Source organism: Mytilus trossulus, chromosome 13, assembly GCF_036588685.1.
Source record: "Mytilus trossulus isolate FHL-02 chromosome 13, PNRI_Mtr1.1.1.hap1, whole genome shotgun sequence".
In the NCBI taxonomy this organism is placed as follows: Eukaryota; Metazoa; Mollusca; class Bivalvia; order Mytilida; family Mytilidae; genus Mytilus; species Mytilus trossulus.
The window spans coordinates 4,165,305-4,187,813 of record NC_086385.1 but is presented as its reverse complement, the minus strand read 5'-3'; the positions used below and the strand labels follow the sequence as shown (position 1 = coordinate 4,187,813).

Here is a 22,509-nt window from a genome sequence, read left to right as displayed (position 1 = left end):
GCGTGTTGTTCATTAAATATGTAAGAACTACCACAACACCAGTTGTGTTATATCCATGATAAACATTCTTCAATGGACCTAACTTGATAAGCGCATTAAAAACAGATTGATTATGTTTTACAAATTCATTTATTGACTTATTGCAATTCAATCGCTAGTCCTTATACCAACAGAGTCTAGAATAAGAAAATCACATAAACAATAGTTTAGGCAGATATCCACCGCAAAAGGCAGTTACATATGGTCAATCAAATGGAACATTTTACATCAAGTTGTAGTGCATATTAAACAATTCATCATTAGACATTTCTAATTTTTAAGAAATCGCTGAAACATCAATATATATTTTATTAATAATCAAAGAAATTCAAAGACAAGAATGATTCATCTTGTTGATAAAACAGCAAGTTTAAGCATTGACTTTTAAAGTTTGTTTCCAGTTATTTCATAAAAAGATTTTTTTTTATCACTTCCCATACGTGTTAATCGAGTTGAAAGCGTACATCAAATTACAATAATTTTTTGTTGCAAAATAAGATTGTTACTTTTTCAGAATGTGACGAAAGTTGCCTTTATCAAATGTTTAATCGATTTATTGCATTAAAAACATCTTATGCCTTTCCGAATAATTTATCAAACATCGTCTATTTTTGTTAATTGTTTTTTGTCCCGCATTGAAATATTTAAACAAACTATTGATCGGAGGCTGGATTAATTGCTAAGACCAGCCTGGACTAAAAGAAGAATATTTATCCCAAAAGTAAAAATTAAGCATTCAACATGCATTAACAGACTTTTGGTTAGATTTACTTGATTAATATATAATGCTAATGCAATTAGTTTGTAACGATAATTTTCATTGGACGTTGATAAATATTTTGAGGGGTAAGATTCCACGTTCTACCAGTCCGTAACTAAGAAAGCCACCATTTTGAATTCCGATTTCTTTGGGATATGTAATTTCTCAAAAAATAAACAAGATATTCACATTTTGAGCCTCAGAAATCTTCTTTTTGTCTATATTGAAACCATCGTGAAGCGTACTAAAAGTAACCAGATGCTTCGCAGGGCGTAGCTTTATACGACCGCAGAGGTTGAACCCTGAACGGTTGGGGCAAGTATGGACACAACATTCAAGCTGGATTCAGCTCTAAATTTGGATTGTGATTAAATAGTTGACACAGCATAGATTTCTGACTCAGAATGAATGTGTTCTAATGAACTTAAGAATTTTGTTTTCTCTTAGAGCAATTCACTATGGTGTTAAATATTAATCCTCTCAAAAAAATGTTTGAAGAAATTTTCTTTTTATTTATGAAATTTCAAATGAGAAAAATTGAACCCAATTTTTTAATCACATCCCCCTTTCCCTTATTCCAAAACTAATCTCAATTAAAATATTCTAATGGAGTTTGCAACAATAACTACTCATTTAAATACATCTTAAAATATTAAGATGTAAAAAAAACTGCTTGTTATCACTGAATGGTAAAGATTATTTAAATTTATCAGTTGGTAGTAAAAAGTGAATATACATTGTATATTGAATATAACAAAGATTTAAGTTGATTCTGGACAAAGAAAGATAACTCCAATTAAAAAAAATTCTTGCAATAAGATATTTCTTGCTTACTATTTTGGACAAAGAAAGATAACTCTAATTAAAAAAAAAATTGCTATTTCACAATATTGTGAAATTAGATATTTCTTGCCATTGCACAATACTGTGCAATTGAAAAGACTTGCTATTGCACAATACTTAATATGATAATTTTAGATCCTGATTTGGACCAACTTGAAAACTGGTCCCATTATCAAAAATCTAAGCACATGTTTAGATTCAGCATATCAAAGAGGCCCAAGAATTTAATTTTGTTAAAATCAAACTTAGTTTAATTTTGGACCCCTTGGACCTTAATGTAGGCCAATTTGAAAACGGGACCAAAAATGAAGAATCTACATACACAGTTAGATTTGGCATATCAAAGAACCCCATTTATTCAATTTTTGATGAAATCAAAAAAGTTTAATTTTGGACCCAGATTTGGACCAACTTGAAAACTGGACCAATAATCAAGAATCTAAGTACATTTTTAGATTCAACATATCAAAGAACCCAACCGATTCATTTTTTGTCAAAATCAAACTAAGTTTAATTTTGGACCCTTTGGACCTTAATGTAGACCAATTTGAAAACATGACCAAAAGTTAAGAATCTACATACACAGTTAGATTCGGCAAATCAAAGAACCCCAATTATTCAATTTTGATGAAATCAAACAAAGTTTAATTTTGGACCCTTTGGGGCCCTTTTTCCTAAACTGTTGGGACCAAAACTCCCAAAATCTATACCAACCTTCCTTTTATGGTCATTAACCTTGTGTTGAAATTTCATAGATTTCTATTCACTTTTACTAAAGTTAGAGTGCGAAAACTAAAAGTATTCGGACAACGACGACGCAGACGACGACGCCAACGTAATAGCAATATACGACGAAATTTTTTTCAAAATTTGCGGTCGTATAAAAATACGTTTAGTATTCATGTTTGACATCCAGATTAAACACATGACTTCACATTGTTTAGATGCTAAAGACAATGCAACAGTTTCGCGGACTTTTTCATTTATGCCATTTTTAAGCCAAAATATTTATTTAATGACATTTATTTTAAGATGCGGCATTAGAATGGAGATAACTGTATTGTATTTTAAGCTTGGCCTTTGTAAAACTTGATTTTACTGTCGCAAATATCCGATCACCTATCTCCGCTCCGCGTCGCTAGGTAAACTCAATTTGCGACAGTAAAATCTACGTTTTACGAAGGCCAAGCTTTAAATACAATACAGTTATCTCCTAAATTATATATATAATTTCACGTATATGCATTGTTTCAATTTATCAATTAAAGTTGCTTTACTCTGGTATTAATATATAAAATCATGATTATGACCCAGCTTTACTTTGTTAAATTAACATATTTGTTAATGAGAAACACTTTATTTCCTAGACTAGAGGCTCCACAGAGCCTGTGTCAATCACCTTGGTATATGTGCATATTATGGACACTAACATGATTGTACATGTACTTTCACACATAAAAAACAGCTCATAATCTGAAGGCGTATAAAAAACAAATTCCATTTACATTTTGAAACTGTGATTTACAACAGTTATCAAAGTCTTTAACCCTTTATTTCGGCAAAAATCAGCGGCGCAAAACTTTAACTAAACTCGATCTGTAACTCCTCATGGTTAACTCACATACCAAAAATCTGCCCAATATTTCAAGGCGTTTAGAAAAAAAAAGTCTGTACAATGGTTTAAATGTTGTGGAATGACAGAATGACGAACATGGGTAAAACTATATTTCACCAAACACTTTGTTGCTGGACTATAAAAATTTACTTTAAAGGGCAATAACTCCTTAAGGGGTCAACTGATCGATTTGGTCATGTTGACTTATTTGTATATCTTACTTTGCTAAACATTATTGTTGTTTAGAGTTTAATTAACTCTTATTACTAAACAAAGGGGTTGTCAGATTCATCTGAAAATTTCAGGGCAAGTTTAAATTCGTCTAAGTAGTTTCAGAGGACAAGATTTTGGTAAAAGATTTAGGGCAATTCCTCCTTAAGAGGTCAACTGACCATTTTGGCTACAGGGCCAAGTGAGCTAAAACAGACATAGAAGAGTTCATGTAGTTTTTCTTAATTTAATTGTAATTGATATATTTTTCTATCTTTTTTTCTTTTCGACATAAACTAAAAATTCTTTTTTGTCCTAGATATTTAGTTTGAAACCTAAAACAAGAACTAAAACACATTGAATTTAAAATGTTACTAAAATTGCATACTCAGATATGAATTGAACAATATAAACTAGAGGCTCTAAAGAGCCTGTGTCGCTCACCTTGGTATATGTGAATTAAACAAAGGAAGCAGACAGTTCATGACAAAATTGTGTTTAGGTGATTGTGATGTGTTTGTACATCTTACTTTACTGAACATTCTTGCTGCTTACAATTATCTCTATCTTATTCTATAATGAGCTTGTCCATGTAGTTTCAGTGGAAAATGTAAGTAAAAATTACAAATTTTATGAAAATTGTTAAAAAATGATTATAAAGGGCAATAACTTCTTAGGGGGTCAATTGACCATTTTGGTCATTTATACTTCTTTTTGAGTCTTAAATTGCTGTACATTATTGCTGTTTACAGTTTATCTCTATCTATAATAATAATCAAAATAATAACCCAAAACAGCAAAATTTCCTTAAAATTACCAATTTAGGGGCAGCACCCTAACAAAGAGTTGTCCCATTCATCTTAAAATTTCAGGGCAGTTAGATCTTGACCAGATAAACAATTTTACCCCATGTCAGATTTTCTCTAAATGCTTTGGTTTTTGAGTAATAACCAAAAACTGCATTTAACCTCCATGTTCTATTTTAAGCCGTGGCGGCCATCTTGGATGGTGGGCCGAGTCAAAAAACACATACTTTAAACTAGATACATCAATGATGATTGTGGCCAAGTTTGGATTAATTTGGCTCGGTAGTTTCAGAGGTGAAGATTTTTGTAAAAGATCTTTGATATTTACAAATAATGGTTAAAAATTGACTATAAAGGGCAATAACTTCTAAAGGGGTCAACTGACCTATTTGGTCACGTTGACTTATTTGTAAATCTTACTTTGCTGAGCATTAATGCTGTTTACAGTTTATCTCCATCTATAATAATATTCAAGATAATAACCAAAAACAGTAAAATTTCCTTAAAATTACTAATTTATGGGCAGCAACCCAACAATGGATTGTCTGATTCATCTGAAAATTTCAGGGCAGATAGATTTTGACCTGATAAACAATTTTACTCTATGTCAGATTTGCTCTAAATGCTTTGGTTTTTGAGTTATAAGCCAAAAACTGCATTTTACCCCTATGTTCTATTTTTAGATATGGCGGCCATCTTGGATGGTTGGCCGGGTAATTAAACACAAACTTTAAACTAGATATATCAATGATGATTGTTGCCAAGTTTGGTTTAATTTGGCCCAGTAGTTTCAGAGAAGATTTTTGTAATAGATCATGGATATTTACGAAAAATGGTTAGAAATTGACTATAAAGGGCAATAACTTCTAAAGAGGTCAACTGACCATTTTGGTCATGTTGACTTATTTGTAAATCTTATTTTGCTGAACATTATTGCTGTTTACAGTTTATCTCCATCTATAATAATATTCAAGATAATAACCAAAAACAGTAAAATGTCCTTAAAATTACCAATTTAAGGGCAGCAACCCAACAAAGGGGTTGTCTGATTCATCGGAAAATTTCAGGGCAGATAGATTTTGACCTGATCAACAATTTTACTATGTCAGATTTGCTCTAAATGCTTTGGTTTTTGAGTTATAAGCCAAAAACTGCATTTTACCCCTATGTTCTATTTTTAGCCATGGCGGCCATCTTGGATGGTTGGCCGGGTAATTAAACACAAACTTTAAACTAGATATATCAATGATGATTGTTGCCGAGTTTGGTTTAATTTGGCCCAGTAGTTTCAGAGAAGATTTTTGTAAAAGATCATGGATATTTACGAAAAATGGTTAGAAATTGACTATAAAGGGCAATAACTTCTAAAGGGGTCAACTGACCATTTTGGTCATGTTGACTTATTTGTAAATCTTATTTTGCTGAACATTATTGCTGTTTACAGTTTATCTCCATCTATAATAATATTCAAGATAATAACCAAAAACAGTAAAATGTCCTTAAAATTACCAATTTAAGGGCAGCAACCCAACAATGGGTTGTGTGATTCATCGGAAAATTTCAGGGCAGATAGATCTTGACCTGATCAACAATTTTACTATGTCAGATTTGCTCTAAATGCTTTGGTTTTTGAGTTATAAGCCAAAAACTGCATTTTACCCCTATGTTCTATTTTTAGCCATGGCGGCCATCTTGGTTGGTTGGCCGGGTCAAAAAACACATATTTTAAACTAGATACATCAATGATGATTGTGGCTAAGTTTGGTTAAATTTGGCCCAGTAGTTTCAGAGGAGAAGATTTTTGTAAAAGTTAACGCCGGACGACGGACGACGGACGCCAGACGCCGGACGACGGACACCAAGTGATGAGAAAAGCTCACTTGGCCCTTCTGGCCCGGTGAGCTAAAAACAGTGAAATTTCCTTAAAATTACCAATTTATGGGCAGCAACCCAACAATGGGTTGTCTGATTCATCTGAAAATTTCAGGGCAGATAGATCTTGACCTGATAAACAATTTTACTCCATGTCAGATTTGCTCTAAATGCTTTGGTTTTTGAGTTATAAGCCAAAAACTGCATTTTACCCCTATGTTCTATTTTTAGCCATGGCGGCCATCTTGGATGGTTGGCCGGGTAATTAAACACAAACTTTAAACTAGATACATCAATGATGATTGTGGCCAAGTTTGGTTTAATTTGGCCCAGTAGTTTCAGAGGAGAAGATTTTTGTAAAAGTTAACGACGACGCCGGACGCCGGACGCCGGACGCCAAGTGATGGGAAAAGCTCACTTGGCCTTTCGGCCAGGTGAGCTAAAAAGAAAATATGTTAAATATGGCCTTTATTAAAAAAAAAAAATTGTAGCGGCACGATCAAACAATCTCACCACTTCTTCCAATCAGTTTCAAACGGAGAAATCACTTTTCAATATGATTCTGAAGTACATGTAGTGTTAGCCCAGCAAAATATTACATTTAGTAACACAATACATTTTATCATTTTACCATTTGTTGCCCAGGTATTGAGTTCTCCCAAGATCCTGTTTTCTTCTCTGTTAGTTAGTCCAATGTCCTTAACAAGTTGTCCCATTACATTGAAGGAATGTGTATATTTGCCTGTGGTCCATTCTCTGAAGTCACAGTGTGCCCAGGGATTACGTATGTCTGATCGTATCTATAAAATAAAAAATAGATAAAAAAAGACAGATAACTATTTAGTCCATTTCATATTTGATGACAGAAAAATGCCTCTTTTTAAAAACTTAAAGAGAAGGTATGATTTTGAACCTCACTGACCTAAAATCTTATATGTTTCAAAGTTGTTCAATTCGCAGTGTTAAAAAAACAGGCAGGATATAAAAAGGAAACTTTTAAACTTGTAAGGTCAAAGAAAATCGACAATGGCATAGCAACATATAAGAAAAAACCAAAAGACAAATTAAAAGTACACATGCAATAGTGCATATATTAAAATATCTTGAAAATGTATACCTTTTCAGCATCCGTCTGTATAATTGGTGGAAATGAACTGATGTTGATAACTAAACCAAGCAATGCAGATGAGTCACATGACTCATTAAAGCCAGTGTATTGAGCCATATTAGGCTGTAGAAACAACTTTGACAGATCCACATGGCTTGTTACTTTGTAATCATAACTCCTATAATTCTTGTTCAATCTTCTGTTGTTGTTGACTGATTCATAGTTGAGATAATATCTGTTTGATGCTGGGTATTTCCTTAGATATCGATTATATCCCTGTGTATCGATGGTATCGCTGGACACTAGAGAATTATACAAGCTTCTGAGAATAGGATCTGCATATTTTCTCAGTAGAGGAGAAATAATTGAATGAAGACATATTCCAACAATCAGCCATCTTTTCTTCTCCTCGTCCAAATCTCCCGGTGGACCTAGAAGAAAATCAATGTGAGAGAAATGTATTTCATAGAGAGAAGACGGAATTTAATATATTCTCTTGCCTTTCTTTTTAAACATTTTTTTTTAATTTTATATATTTTATTTCGTGTAAGGATTTGTTAAGATTGAAAATGAAATCATTTAACAAAATGACTTCTTTCTTATGTTCTACTGTTATACCACTGTCCCAGGTTAGGGGGAGGGTCGGGATCCCGCTAACATGTTTAACCCCACCACATCATTTATGTTTGTGCCTGTTCCAAGTCAGGAGCCTGTAATTCAGTGGTTGCCTAGTGAAAGATTGAGGTCCTCGAGTGAGGAAGGTTTAGGTTCGTTTGCCATCTTGGTTATCTTGGTTATACTAGTTAATTTCAAAGGTATTTGCAGCTTCTCCATTTATCCTGTCCACTCAGAGATCTAACATGATGTGTCTGTGATAGGAGACTTGTCCTTCTGTAGACTGTTATCCTGTCCACTCAGAGATCTAGCATGATGTGTCTGTGATAGGAGACTTGTCCTTCTGTAGACTGTTATCCTGTCCACTCAGAGATCTAGCATGATGTGTCTGTGATAGGAGACTTGTCCTTCTGTAGACTGTTATCCTGTCCACTCAGAGATCTAACATGATGTGTCTGTGATAGGAGACTTGTCCTTCTGTAGACTGTTATCCTGTCCACTCAGAGATCTAGCATGATGTGTCTGTGATAGGAGACTTGTCCTTCTGTAGACTGTTATCCTGTCCACTCAGAGATCTAGCATGATTTGTCTGTGATAGGAGACTTGTCCTTCTGTAGACTGTTATCCTGTCCACTCAGAGATCTAGCATGATGTGTCTGTGATAGGAGACTTGTCCTTCTGTAGACTGTTATCCTATCCACTCAGAGATCTAGCATGATGTGTCTGTGATAGGAGACTTGTCCTTCTGTAGACTGTTATCCTGTCCACTCAGAGATCTAGCATGATGTGTCTGTGATAGGAGACTTGTCCTTCTGTAGACTGTTATCCTGTCCACTCAGAGATCTAGCATGATGTGTCTGTGATAGGAGACTTGTCCTTCTGTAGACTGTTATCCTGTCCACTCAGAGATCTAGCATGATGTGTCTGTGATAGGAGACTTGTCCTTCTGTAGACTGTTATCCTGTCCACTCAGAGATCTAACATGATGTGTCTGTGATAGGAGACTTGACCTTCTGTAGACTGTTATCCTGTCCACTCAGAGATCTAGCATGATGTGTCTGTGATAGGAGACTTGTCCTTCTGTAGACTGTTATCCTGTCCACTCAGAGATCTAGCATGATGTGTCTGTGATAGGAGACTTGACCTTCTGTAGACTGTTATCCTGTCCACTCAGAGATCTAACATGATGTGTCTGTGATAGGAGACTTGTCCTTCTGTAGACTGTTATCCTGTCCACTCAGAGATCTAGCATGATGTGTCTGTGATAGGAGACTTGTCCTTCTGTAGACTGTTATCCTGTCCACTCAGAGATCTAGCATGGTTTGTCTGTGATAGGAGACTTGTCCTTCTGTAGACTGTATCCTGTCCACTCAGAGATCTAGCATGATGTGTCTGTGATAGGAGACTTGTCCTTCTGTACACTGTTATCCTGTCCACTCAGAGATCTAGCATGATGTGTCTGTGATAGGAGACTTGTCCTTCTGTAGACTATTATCCTGTCCACTCAGAGATCTAGCATGATGTGTCTGTGATAGGAGACTTGTCCTTCTGTAGACTGTTATCCTGTCCACTCAGAGATCTAGCATGATGTGTCTGTGATAGGAGACTTGTCCTTCTGTAGACTGTTATCCTGTCCACTCAGAGATCTAGCATGATGTGTCTGTGATAGGAGACATGTCCTTCTGTAGACTGTTATCCTGTCCACTCAGAGATCTAGCATGATGTGTCTGTGATTGAAGACTTGTCCTTCTGTAGACTGTTATCCTGTCCACTCAGAGATCTAGCATGATGTGTCTGTGATAGGAGACTTGTCCTTCTGTAGACTGTTATCCTGTCCACTCAGAGATCTAGCATGATGTGTCTGTGATAGGAGACTTGTCCTTCTGTAGACTGTTATCCTGTCCACTCAGAGATCTAGCATGATGTGTCTGTGATAGGAGACTTGTCCTTCTGTAGACTCTTATCCTGTCCACTCAGAGATCTAGCATGATGTGTCTGTGATAGGAGACTTGTCCTTCTGTAGACTGTTACTTTGAGATCTAGCATGATGTGTCTGTGATAGGAGACTTGTCCTTCTGTAGACTATTACTTTGTGATCTAGCATGATGTGTCTGTGATAGGAGACTTGTCCTTCTGTAGACTATTACTCAGAGATCTAGCATGATGTGTCTGTGATAGGAGACTTGTCCTTCTGTAGACTGTTATCCTGTCCACTCAGAGATCTAGCATGATTTGTCTGTGATTGGAGACTTGTCCTTCTGTAGACTGTTATCCTGTCCACTCAGAGATCTAGCATGATTTGTCTGTGATAGGAGACTTGTCCTTCTGTAGACTGTTATCCTGTCCACTCAGAGATCTAGCATGATGTGTCTGTGATAGGAGACTTGTCCTTCTGTAGACTGTTATCCTGTCCACTCAGAGATCTAGCATGATGTGTCTGTGATAGGAGACTTGTCCTTCTGTAGACTGTTATCCTGTCCACTCAGAGATCTAGCATGATGTGTCTGTGATAGGAGACTTGTCCTTCTGTAGACTGTTATCCTGCCCACTCAGAGATCTAGCATGATGTGTCTGTGATAGGAGACTTGTCCTTCTGTAGACTATTATCCTGTCCACTCAGAGATCTAGCATGATGTGTCTGTGATAGGAGACTTGTCCTTCTGTAGACTGTTATCCTGTCCACTCAGAGATCTAGCATGATGTGTCTGTGATAGGAGACTTGTCCTTCTGTAGACTATTATCCTGTCCACTCAGAGATCTAGCATGATGTGTCTGTGATAGGAGACTTGTCCTTCTGTAGACTGTTATCCTGTCCACTCAGAGATCTAGCATGATGTGTCTGTGATAGGAGACTTGTCCTTCTGTAGACTGTTACTTTGTGATCTAGCATGATGTGTCTGTGATAGGAGACTTGTCCTTCTGTAGACTGTTATCCTGTCCACTCAGAGATCTAGCATGATGTGTCTGTGATAGGAGACTTGTCCTTCTGTAGACTATTATCCTGTCCACTCAGAGATCTAGCATGATGTGTCTGTGATAGGAGACTTGTCCTTCTGTAGACTGTTATCCTGTCCACTCAGAGATCTAGCATGATGTGTCTGTGATAGGAGACTTGTCCTTCTGTAGACTGTTACTTTGTGATCTAGCATGATGTGTCTGTGATAGAAGACTTGTCCTTCTGTAAACTGTTAACCTGTCCACTCAGAGATCTAGCATGATGTGTCTGTGATAGGAGACTTGTCCTTCTGTAGACTATTATCCTGTCCACTCAGAGATCTAGCATGATGTGTCTGTGATAGGAGACTTGTCCTTCTCTAGACTGTTACTTTGAGATCTAGCATGATGTGTCTGTGATAGGAGACTTGTCCTTCTGTAGACTATTACTTTGTGATCTAGCATGATGTGTCTGTGATAGGAGACTTGTCCTTCTGTAGACTATTACTCAGAGATCTAGCATGATGTGTCTGTGATAGGAGACTTGTCCTTCTGTAGACTGTTATCCTGTCCACTCAGAGATCTAGCATGATTTGTCTGTGATTGGAGACTTGTCCTTCTGTAGACTGTTATCCTGTCCACTCAGAGATCTAGCATGATTTGTCTGTGATAGGAGACTTGTCCTTCTGTAGACTGTTATCCTGTCCACTCAGATATCTAGCATGATGTGTCTGTGATAGGAGACTTGTCCTTCTGTAGACTGTTATCCTGTCCACTCAGAGATCTAGCATGATGTGTCTGTGATAGGAGACTTGTCCTTCTGTAGACTGTTATCCTGTCCACTCAGAGATCTAGCATGATGTGTCTGTGATAGGAGACTTGTCCTTCTGTAGACTGTTATCCTGCCCACTCAGAGATCTAGCATGATGTGTCTGTGATAGGAGACTTGTCCTTCTGTAGACTATTATCCTGTCCACTCAGAGATCTAGCATGATGTGTCTGTGATAGGAGACTTGTCCTTCTGTAGACTGTTACTTTGTGATCTAGCATGATGTGTCTGTGATAGGAGACTTGTCCTTCTGTAGACTGTTATCCTGTCCACTCAGAGATCTAGCATGATGTGTCTGTGATAGGAGACTTGTCCTTCTGTAGACTATTATCCTGTCCACTCAGAGATCTAGCATGATGTGTCTGTGATAGGAGACTTGTCCTTCTGTAGACTGTTATCCTGTCCACTCAGAGATCTAGCATGATGTGTCTGTGATAGGAGACTTGTCCTTCTGTAGACTGTTATCCTGTCCACTCAGAGATCTAGCATGATGTGTCTGTGATAGGAGACTTGTCCTTCTGTAGACTATTATCCTGTCCACTCAGAGATCTAGCATGATGTGTCTGTGATAGGAGACTTGTCCTTCTGTAGACTGTTACTTTGTGATCTAGCATGATGTGTCTGTGATAGAAGACTTGTCCTTCTGTAGACTGTTATCCTGTCCACTCAGAGATCTAGCATGATGTGTCTGTGATAGGAGACTTGTCCTTCTGTAGACTATTATCCTGTCCACTCAGAGATCTAGCATGATGTGTCTGTGATAGGAGACTTGTCCTTCTGTAGACTGTTACTTTGTGATCTAGCATGATGTGTCTGTGATTGGAGACTTGTCCTTCTGAAGACTGTTATCCTGTCCACTCAGATATCTAGCATGATGTGTCTGTGATAGGAGACTTGTCCTTCTGTAGACTGTTACTTTGTGATCTAGCATGATGTGTCTGTGATAGGAGACTTGTCCTTCTGTAGACTATTACTTTGAGATCTAGTACATTAAAAATTCAGCTCAGTGGGTCGGTCTTGTAAAGAATGAATATACATGTAGGAAGATGTAGTGTGAGTGCCAACAAGACAACTCTCCATCCAAATGACAACTTATAAAGTAAACAATTATAGGTCAATGTAGGGCCTTCAACACGGAGCCTTGGCTCACACCGAACAACAAGCTATAAAGAGCCCCAAAATTACTAGTGTAAAACCAACCAAACGGATAACCAACGGTCTTAGCTATACAAAACAAACGAGAAATGAGAAACATGTATAAATTACATCAACAAACGACAACTACTGTACATCAGATTTCAGACTTAGTACAGGTGCAAATATTTTCAGGGGGATTAAATGTTTTAATGGTACCAAAAGTTCTCCCTTTTTTCTGAAACAATAGTATAACATCACAACATAATAAAAACACATGATAAAAATATCAATTGCAAGGCTTACCTCAATCAAAAAACGTAAATTTATCATGTTTATAGCCTGATTCATTCTAAGATCACAATAATATGTTCACGTTCTGATGAGACTGTCATCAAAGTGAGAGATTTAGCACTTTAAAACAAGGTTTTATCAATCATTTTCTAAATTTGAAAATGTCAGTCACAAAAGTCAGGAATATGACAGTTTTTGCTTGTCCATTCATTTTTGATGTGTTTTGTCATTTGATTTTGCCATGTGATTATGCCATCATTATGGACTTTTTGATTGGATAATCCTCTGAGTTTAGTATTTTTGTGATTTCACTTTTTACCACAAAACATTAAGCTCAAATAATATCTTTATCTTCCTTTCAAATTCTTATATAAAAACTTTTCTACTCATACATCGTTCTTTCCTTGTAAAGCCTAAGAAATCACAAACAGACAACACTATACATCTCGTATACAAGAATACTAAAACAATTACAATGTTCAACAATTTCCAAAGAAGCAATAATCAAAATCCTGACCACATGCAAACCTTCGATAAACATGATAAAGAAGTTTAGCAACACTTTTTAAAAGAAATTTGTTGGTTCTTTCTGGAGAAACATTATTTAAACATCATTGATATAATCCTTAGTTTTACCTGTAATTTATGTAATTTAAAAAAATTTCCCGGTGATTGATTTCTTGTAGACCAAAATAAACTATTGTCAAGGGAGGAGTGTTACTTTTCCTTTACGTCAACACGTGACAAGTTTTTTTCAGGCCACAAAAGTAATGCATTGCCCAAGGGCAGCTGCTGGTGTGCCTGCCAATCCTTCATTAGTACACATACATGACATACAATGTAGGGCATGGCTGAGAAATTTATTTTGAATAACACTATACTCATGTCATTTGCATGTCTGCATTCTGACCCTCCCACGCTCCATACAAATAAAATCCTCATGAATGTGAGTGATAGACATTCATGTTGCTTCTGACTTGTCATAATTCCATTTTGTTATTATTGAAATTATATACATGCTGCTATGATTTTGTAATAAAATAAAATTTCACATTTTTGTTGATATTTGAAACTTTTTTGGCTCAGTATATGTACAAACAGCAAGCAACGTGAACACTTCATAGCCATCAATTTGTAGGACAAGTAAGAGTTATTTGGAATATGTCAGTCAGGGGTACTACTTGTACAAGTGTATTTTGTTTACTTGAAAAAGTAAAAAAAAATATACACATATAAGTAAATTTGTAGTATACTTATACAAGTGAATTTTATTTACTTGTATGGTTAAAAAAAACTAGCTGAGTTATGTCCCTTCCGCATTCAGATTTTTTTTACTTCATTTTTTGTACTTGTATAGGTAAAAAAATCATCCTGTCTTCTTTTCTTCAATTCTGAAGATTTCTTTGCTCTAATAGAATTTTAAATTGTTTACCCTTTGCAGATGTCTTTACTAATCATACAAGTGTAATTTCATGGACAATGAAAGTCCCATTTGTCTGTTATCTTCTTAACACTGCTCATTTACAAGCCCCAAAGAAGCAATTTTTGAATGCCTTGCGCAAATATACAAGATCTTTGCTCAATCAGTTTCTTTGATGAATTAATGAGATGAAACATTGAACTTTAATGAAAAAAATTGAGCAAACCTGGGAAAAATCATTAAAGGCATGATTTGACATCTCAAAACTTGAGGATTTTTGTGGTTTTGTAAGAAAAATTTACTTGTACAAGTAAATTTTTCAGAAAATTAAGGGGAGATTATTCAAACATTATTTATTTACTTATATGTGTATATTTTTTTTTCACTTCTTCAAGTAAATAAAATACACTTGTACAAGTAGTACCCCTGACTGTATGTACCTGCATTAACTCATAATGAGACAGATGCATTAACGGACCGACAGGGGACAGACGGACAGAAAGGAGTAAAACAATACGCCAATTTTTAGCAGTGAGCATGGTGAGTGCATATATAAAATGAAAACCTGCTAGCTTTCAAACTGAAGGCGGAGTTATCTGGAAGTACAATATAAACATTGAATGAGAAAGGGATGGACGGACAGACAGATGGACGGACAAAGGTATACAACGTCTGGTTAAGGAACGTATAAAAACACGATAAAAATCAAAATTTTAAAATATGTTAAGATTGCACAAATGAAAGATCACCAATATTTAGTTTTCTAATGAAATCAAACAAAGTTCAGTTCTGAACCCCAATATGGACCAACTATGCAAACAATAAAAAATCTGAATACATGCTTTGATATATCATATCAAAGAACCCCATTCAATTAAGAAAAGTGGAATATAATAACAAATTGTGAAAAACAATATTTAATTTATTAAAATTGTTAATCAAGGATTGTGTGACCCTAGCCGACATCTAACTGGTACAATGTATTTGTTATTTTTTAATTTGTTACTAATAGTATGTGTTCTCTGTAGTGAGAATATATAAAACAAAACCTGTTGAATAGGATAATACCTGTAGTTCTTGGTATCTTTTGTCCGTACATCTTCTACTTAATTTGTACTTGTTACTGTAAATCAGGTGGTATTGTCCTTTTTAGTGGCCCTGGTTCTGTTGGTTCAGTCATTTTTTACTCTTATTCTGACCTACATTTGTACAATTTACCACGATTAAATTGTTTAGATAACATTAAATATGAGTTGTATACCTGTAGTTGTTGGTATCTTTATCTGTATGTCCTCTACTTGTCTCTGTAAATCAGGTGGTATCGTCCGCTTTAGTGTTCTATCTTCTGTAGGTTCAGTCATTGTGTCATATAAAATCTACTCTTCACTTCTCGTTATTTAAACAATCTTTAAAGAGCTTTTAATTGGACGATTACTGTGAAAATAAAAGTAAAAACAATATGTATAAGTCATCCCAAAAAAAATTATCAATAAAACCTATACAATTTACCACAAATAAAATCGACCATGTTAGAATTGGCATTATAGTATGCAATTATGGTAGGGTTTGTACCTTAAAGAATTACGTGTTTTAACAAGAAATTGATTGACTTCATTTTTCTACCCACACAAGCCAACAGCAAAATGAAATGACTTAAAGGATGGAAAGGAAATGCCAACATTTTCTAAAACCCCCAATACACAATGTATAATAGCAGACGAACATGTTAAGTAAGATAGAAGAACTCTGTAGTTTAATGGCAGGTGGCCTTTATGTTTAATTCCACAAAAAAATAGTACGTCACATCCAGTCAAACTTTGACAAAAGTTCAACAAAAATTTCTCAGAATTTGACAGCTTTTTCGGAAAATTATTCTGACATTTCATTGTATAAAAAACAGAGTAATAAACAGGTACAAGTACATGTAGCAATGATTGAGGATTTCAAAGTTGATGTATTTTTAAATCACTGCTTTAATTATTATTATTTCAATTACCCCCACTAGTTTCACACACACTCGAACAGTGTTGTTGATGGTGAACAGTAATGGTTTATTACATAATCTGAAATATGAAACCTTAAATTTTACAGGAAAATAATATCCACTGCTTAGACAATATGTAATGAAAGAATAAGTTCATTAGAAAGAGCCTTTATTTTAGGATTTTGTTCAACAAAAGTGAAATTTATGGGTAAAAGATTGCATCAAAAGGATAAAATTTGCTATCTTAATGTTTTTTAGCTAAAGGTTCAAATTTGTAATTTTACTAATAATTAGATATAAGGCACTGTCAACGGTTAAATGCAAATGTAACAATAATAAACATGTAATTGTTACATTGGCAAATAATTGCCAGACTGCAGGGTTGCGCAAGAAACTGATTCATTACGAATGTAACAATAATAATACCATTGCGTTATTGTTACATTATTGCAATCCAATGTATACTGAGACTTGTAATATACATTAAAATAAAAACAAATATACTAATTTGAAACTACAAAATTAAATGCAAGTTTTATTTACATGACAGTTTCTATGTTTCTGTATTCCGTATCAACTTCACAAACAGTTCCTGATGGTGTAGATGTAAAGATTATGTCTACTGACGTTGTTTGTCACCTTTACTAAGTGTTATTCTGTCTTTATTCAATTAAGAATATTACTTTTGCTGTTCGGTCAGTTTTATGTGATATTTATTTGACGTGACTCAGTACTTATACATCCCGTCAATGTGTTTGCATTATCTTTCTTTTTTGATAGTGCGTTTTGTTTATGCGACTTTTTGTGTTTCTTTTGTTTTTATAACTTGACTCTGTACTTTTTAAGATCCTGCCATTATATTTTTGTTCTATTATAAATTTGATAATACTCTGAACGACAAACTTCAAAAATTTAACTCCCATAAAAATTCTAAAAAACTTCTGGATAATTTTAAATCTCGGTCTGTTTCTGAAATTAATTCTTACATACATTTTGATTTTTTAACCCTGCACACCACCATCCACATGTAAAATTATAATTCCTTTGTGATGTCTACATTTTCTGACGCCAAACACGCGAAACAATGAATGTGCTTTTTTTTAATTTGATAGCTGATATTTCTGAATTGATTGTAAATGTTTGTCTGTTTTGAAATTGTAACACAGTATTGACTGCTATAGCATAATTTTGACTATTTTACCGATTATGTCTGTTTTGTTCAAGCATCGCTGTAATAATAACGGAATTTTATGCGACCGTCATAAAGGTTAGAGGTTAAGCGCTATAAAACCAGGTTTAATCGACCATTTTCTACATGAGAAAATGCCTGTACCAAGTCAGAAATATGACAGTTGTTATCCATTCGTTTGATGTGTCTGAACTTTTGATTTTGCCACTTGATTAGGACTTATATCCTAATGTCCATGTTTAGATACTGCCTACAAACATATATAATTTCACTATGAAAGGCCTTCACATGTTAAATAAGAAACTATCTGTATATGTTTATAGTGTAATTTTACAGTAATATGCTGACCATGAATATTGACCGTTTTAAATTTTGTGTTAAATACACAGGATATAACCTACTAGACAATGTTATATATAGCGTAACTGTGGTCTAGTCAAAACAGGAAGATTTTGCTTGTGAATATTAACGATTTGTACTGAACATGATTCATATCATCCTGAATGTATAAGTAGACACAACAGTTTTTCCATATTAGATGGATTTGACCTCAATTCATTGTTTCATAAGTATAGTAACTATTAAATTTTCCACTTAAAGAGAGTCATGAACATATAAACGTGATATACTAAAACACACATACTTATTTCACTAATTATGAATAGTGAAAGTGAAACACTCGATAAATAAACAAATAGGTTCCCCATATGTAAACATTATGTTTTTAAAATTATATATCTTTTGCAAAATCGAGGTTTCATCTAAACAATCATGCATGTGCGATGTTAAGATAACAATGAAACTAAATGTAAGTTCAATCGTAAGTAAATGCCTTTACCAAGCCAGGAATATGACAGTTATTTTTCATTTATTTAATGTTTTTGAGCTTTTAATTTGGCCATTTAATAATAATAATAAAAATGATTGTATTGCAATTAATCTATTTCATGAAATATTTTTTGACGCCTCTGCTTCATTAATTAAATCACATGAGCTAATATACAGGGTATAGGTAAAGGAAACTATTGTTTGTACGTAAATCGTACAATATTACAACATGCTTAAGTCTCAAAAAGTATCAATTTTACTGTAGCAGAAGCTCGTTTCGACAACTAATGTTTGTCCATAGTTAGACTCGAGGTCAAAATATTTATATGTTCCGGACCATATGAGTATTTGGACCATACGCGTATGGTCATGACCATATGCGTATACTCATATGGTCCGACCATACGCGTATGGTCCGACCGTATGAGTATTATACTCGTTTGGTTATTAACGGGCCGGACCATATGAGTATTAGGACCATATACGTATTTTTTTCAAATATACAATAGAAATAATACGTATACGTTTTACATTTCAAAAGCTACATAAACATTAAATATTGATGCCATAGGCAGTTGATCTTAGTTTTCATCGCTAATTGTATTCGTGTATGCTTTTGTATACTTAGAATGACATTCACATGGTACCATACATGTAGCTTTTCTGCGATTGCTTGTTTTGGCTGCGTGCAGTGATATCGACTCGGACAATTCCGATGTGTCTTCGGTGTTTTAAGAAACTCTAGATTTCCAATATCGTAAAATGAATATCACAGATCAAATTAAATACAGGCAGCAGCTATTTCATGGCTCTTAAATGCTATTGTACCGGTCTTATAATTAAATTTAAAATAGAAGTATAGAAATAAAGAATAGAAACAAACAAAGAAACATACACTTTTAATATTTTTAATATTATAATTGTACTTATATGTAGTAAATAATATCAACTGTGTGAAACTGGTTTTTTTTATAAGTTTTTTTTAATATAGAATAAAATGACATTTTAGTGACGTAACAACCAGAAGAGTCACACATAATGAAAAGTTTAAAAATATACGTGTTGATTACTCCGATCATACGCGTATGGTCGGACCATATGAGCATATACCCATATGGTCATTTAGGGGCCAGTTGAAGGACGCCTCCGGGTGCGGGAATTTCTCGCTACATTGAAGACCTGTTGGTGACCTTCTGCTGTTGTTTTTTTTTATTTGGTCGGGTTGTTGTCTCTTTGACACATTCCCCATTTCCATTCTCAATTTTATTTTATACGCGCATAGTCCAGATACTCATATGGTCCGGAACATATATATATATATATATAATGAATTTAGTGGTAACCAAAACTGAACCTAAATCTGGAAAAACGAATCAGAGCTTTGTATGATGGAGATACATTCCTTGAATTTTAATAATTTTCCATTTTTTTTTAGTCTAGATCAAACCGTTTTTTCATGCCAGTATTGAGGTACTGCTACTTGGCTGAGGTTACCTATGGAACGAGAAGTCCTCAAACAGGGGTATTTAATTCCAGGATGTATGCATACGAGTTTTCTAGAACCTAAAATTTCAGGAGACAATTTTAATTTATAAAATCTATTGTATTGAGAAAAAAAAACACAAATGAAATCTTGTCGTAGGTTTTAAGTATTGGAACGGATGATAATAATAGTGAAACGTAAAGCATTAAAAGTTATGTGTGATTCGTCTGTAAATGGGCATTACCTAATTGAACATTCAACTGATAGAACTGGTACTGTAAGTTTCCTTTTTTCCATAAATTTTGTGATAAAGGGCGCATGTTAAAATAAAAATCAATGCTAAACATGTTAAGTGGTAATTTCAGTTTTTGTCAAACAATTTAACATAATTTCAGTAAGAATACACAATAATGATGTGATACAAGTTAAACACAATATAAACAATAGTAAAGACTAATATGAACTACTACTAGCAACAATGTCAAAATTCCTTAACCATATGCTTAATTAAAAAAGTTCGTCCATGGTCTCACTACAAGATGACGGCATGATAGTAAAATTTATTGTGATATTTTGACCAGGGAGTACGAAATAAAGGCAGCAGTAGTATACCGCTGTTCAAAACTCATAAATCCATGGAAAAAAACAAAATCGTGGTAACAAACCAAAACCGAGGGAAGCGCATTAAATATAAGAGGAGAACAACGACACAACACCGACCGAAACGCAACACACACAGAAACTGACCAAGCATCAGACAAAACACCACGAGAATAACAAATATAACATGAAAACCAAATACATGAATTTGGGATAGACAAGTACCGTGCCACGTCTCATCTCAATATCTCAAAAATAAAAGAAAACACAAACGACTCAACGTTAAAATGCAACACACACAGAAACGAACAATAATATAACAATGGCCATTTTCCTGACTTGGTACAGGACACTTTTAAAGCGGAATAAAAGTGGTGGGTTGAATCTGGTTTTGTGGCATGTCAAACCCCGCACTTTAGTGGCAAAGTTAAATATAACATTGAAATGACAACATAATATTACAGGACTACAATACAAATAAAAAGGAGAACATATTAGACAAAGAAAAACATGATTAATAGATAACAAAAAGCATCAGGTTTAAAATTCAATATGCCAAAAACGCGCATTGTCCAACATTGACTAATTAAGTTGTTAAAAAATGATCAAAGTAAAGTTAACCTAAAAGATTATGCTATTTGTGCATATATTTGTCATACTCAACAATAATTTTATTTATCGTCTTCCACATTAACAAGTACGTCTTGTTGCTTTTCAACAGGTTTCTTTCCAAATTTTTTTAAAAGCAGTCTGATGAAGCAGTCTGATGACAAAACGAACAGGAAGGAAAACGATAATCAAAACGAGGCCATGATTAATAGCTTTTCTATCAGCTATTCATACTATTTGAGTTCTCGACGAGATTTTAAAATCATTAGATGTTCCTGTAGCTTTGTTATTTGTCAAAGCAAACAATTTATGAATAACAACTTACAAGAAGAAATTTCAACTTAATATTCCATGTTAAACTGAATAACATGAAAGTTAGTATGTAACATCTGAACAAAGTATAAAAATAAACAAGGGAAAATAAATATCTGTAAAGGTGTCAGACCACCAATTACTCCCTCCAATTTAGAACGTATGTAAAAGTAGCCCTACTCTGACACAAAAAAGTGCTTTTGATGTACTTGTGTACTTAAACTAACCAACAAATATGCAGAAATGAAACTTTTGGTGAAAGAGACATATATCTAGATCATTTTGAGCCAAAATTTACTTGTCTATGTGTTTGCATTAAAAATTGAGGATGAATGCGCTACATAGTATACTATTTTTAGATTTTCAGAAAACCAGGTTTGTTTATTTGAGTATCTCTGTTTGATGGTCAGTTAATTTGTTAGAAGGCTTTAAAGGTATGGTGAAAATTGGCATGTAGAATGCTGATACATGTACAATTCAGGATATACCTGGTTTCTCTGAAGTTAAACTTAAGGTAAAATATTTAGAAAGCTGTGAAAATTGCAAAATTTGGTTGAATAGACAGGGATTTTTAATTGGTGGTCTGACACCTTTAAGAGAAATGCGGTGAAACCCAAAATGCAGAAAATAATTGATTTTTTGGTCTTAACTGATCATTTGAAATAAAAGTAGCCACATTATAATCTTTTTGGAGCAAAAAGTCACAAATTGCAAATTTAGAGCATTAAACCTGAATGTGTGCTATTTTTAGCTGTTCCTACCTTGATAATATACTTTCATATAAAAAATGTTATAAATTGTTATAAATGCACAGTAAGTTGTTTCTGTGGTGTTACACATTTACACAAGGGTTGATTACTAATCCCAAAAAAGTTGTCGTCATGAAAATTTGATGAAATTATTTGATTTTTACCACTTATATCATTGCGGCATACCATGTATATGACAGTTAACATAGCCTGCTATAAATACTGCATAAACTCACAAAAATCTCATATATTATCCAAAATGAAAGTTTTATACCT

At 34.3% G+C, this 22,509-nt stretch overlaps 1 protein-coding gene across 1 annotated transcript in view; it reads right to left on the bottom strand.

Moving 5' to 3' along the window:
- Positions 1 to 15,840, bottom strand: part of LOC134695347 (uncharacterized) — a 39,667-nt gene extending 23,827 nt beyond the window's left edge. The window contains exons 1-3 of the mRNA XM_063556571.1: positions 15,741 to 15,840; positions 7,263 to 7,684; positions 6,777 to 6,945 (exon numbers count right to left, since the gene is read on the bottom strand). Of these exons, the coding sequence (XP_063412641.1) occupies positions 6,777 to 6,945; positions 7,263 to 7,684; positions 15,741 to 15,840 (691 nt within the window). The remainder of the gene's footprint in view (positions 1 to 6,776; positions 6,946 to 7,262; positions 7,685 to 15,740) is intronic.
- Between the last annotated feature and the right edge of the window lie 6,669 nt (positions 15,841 to 22,509).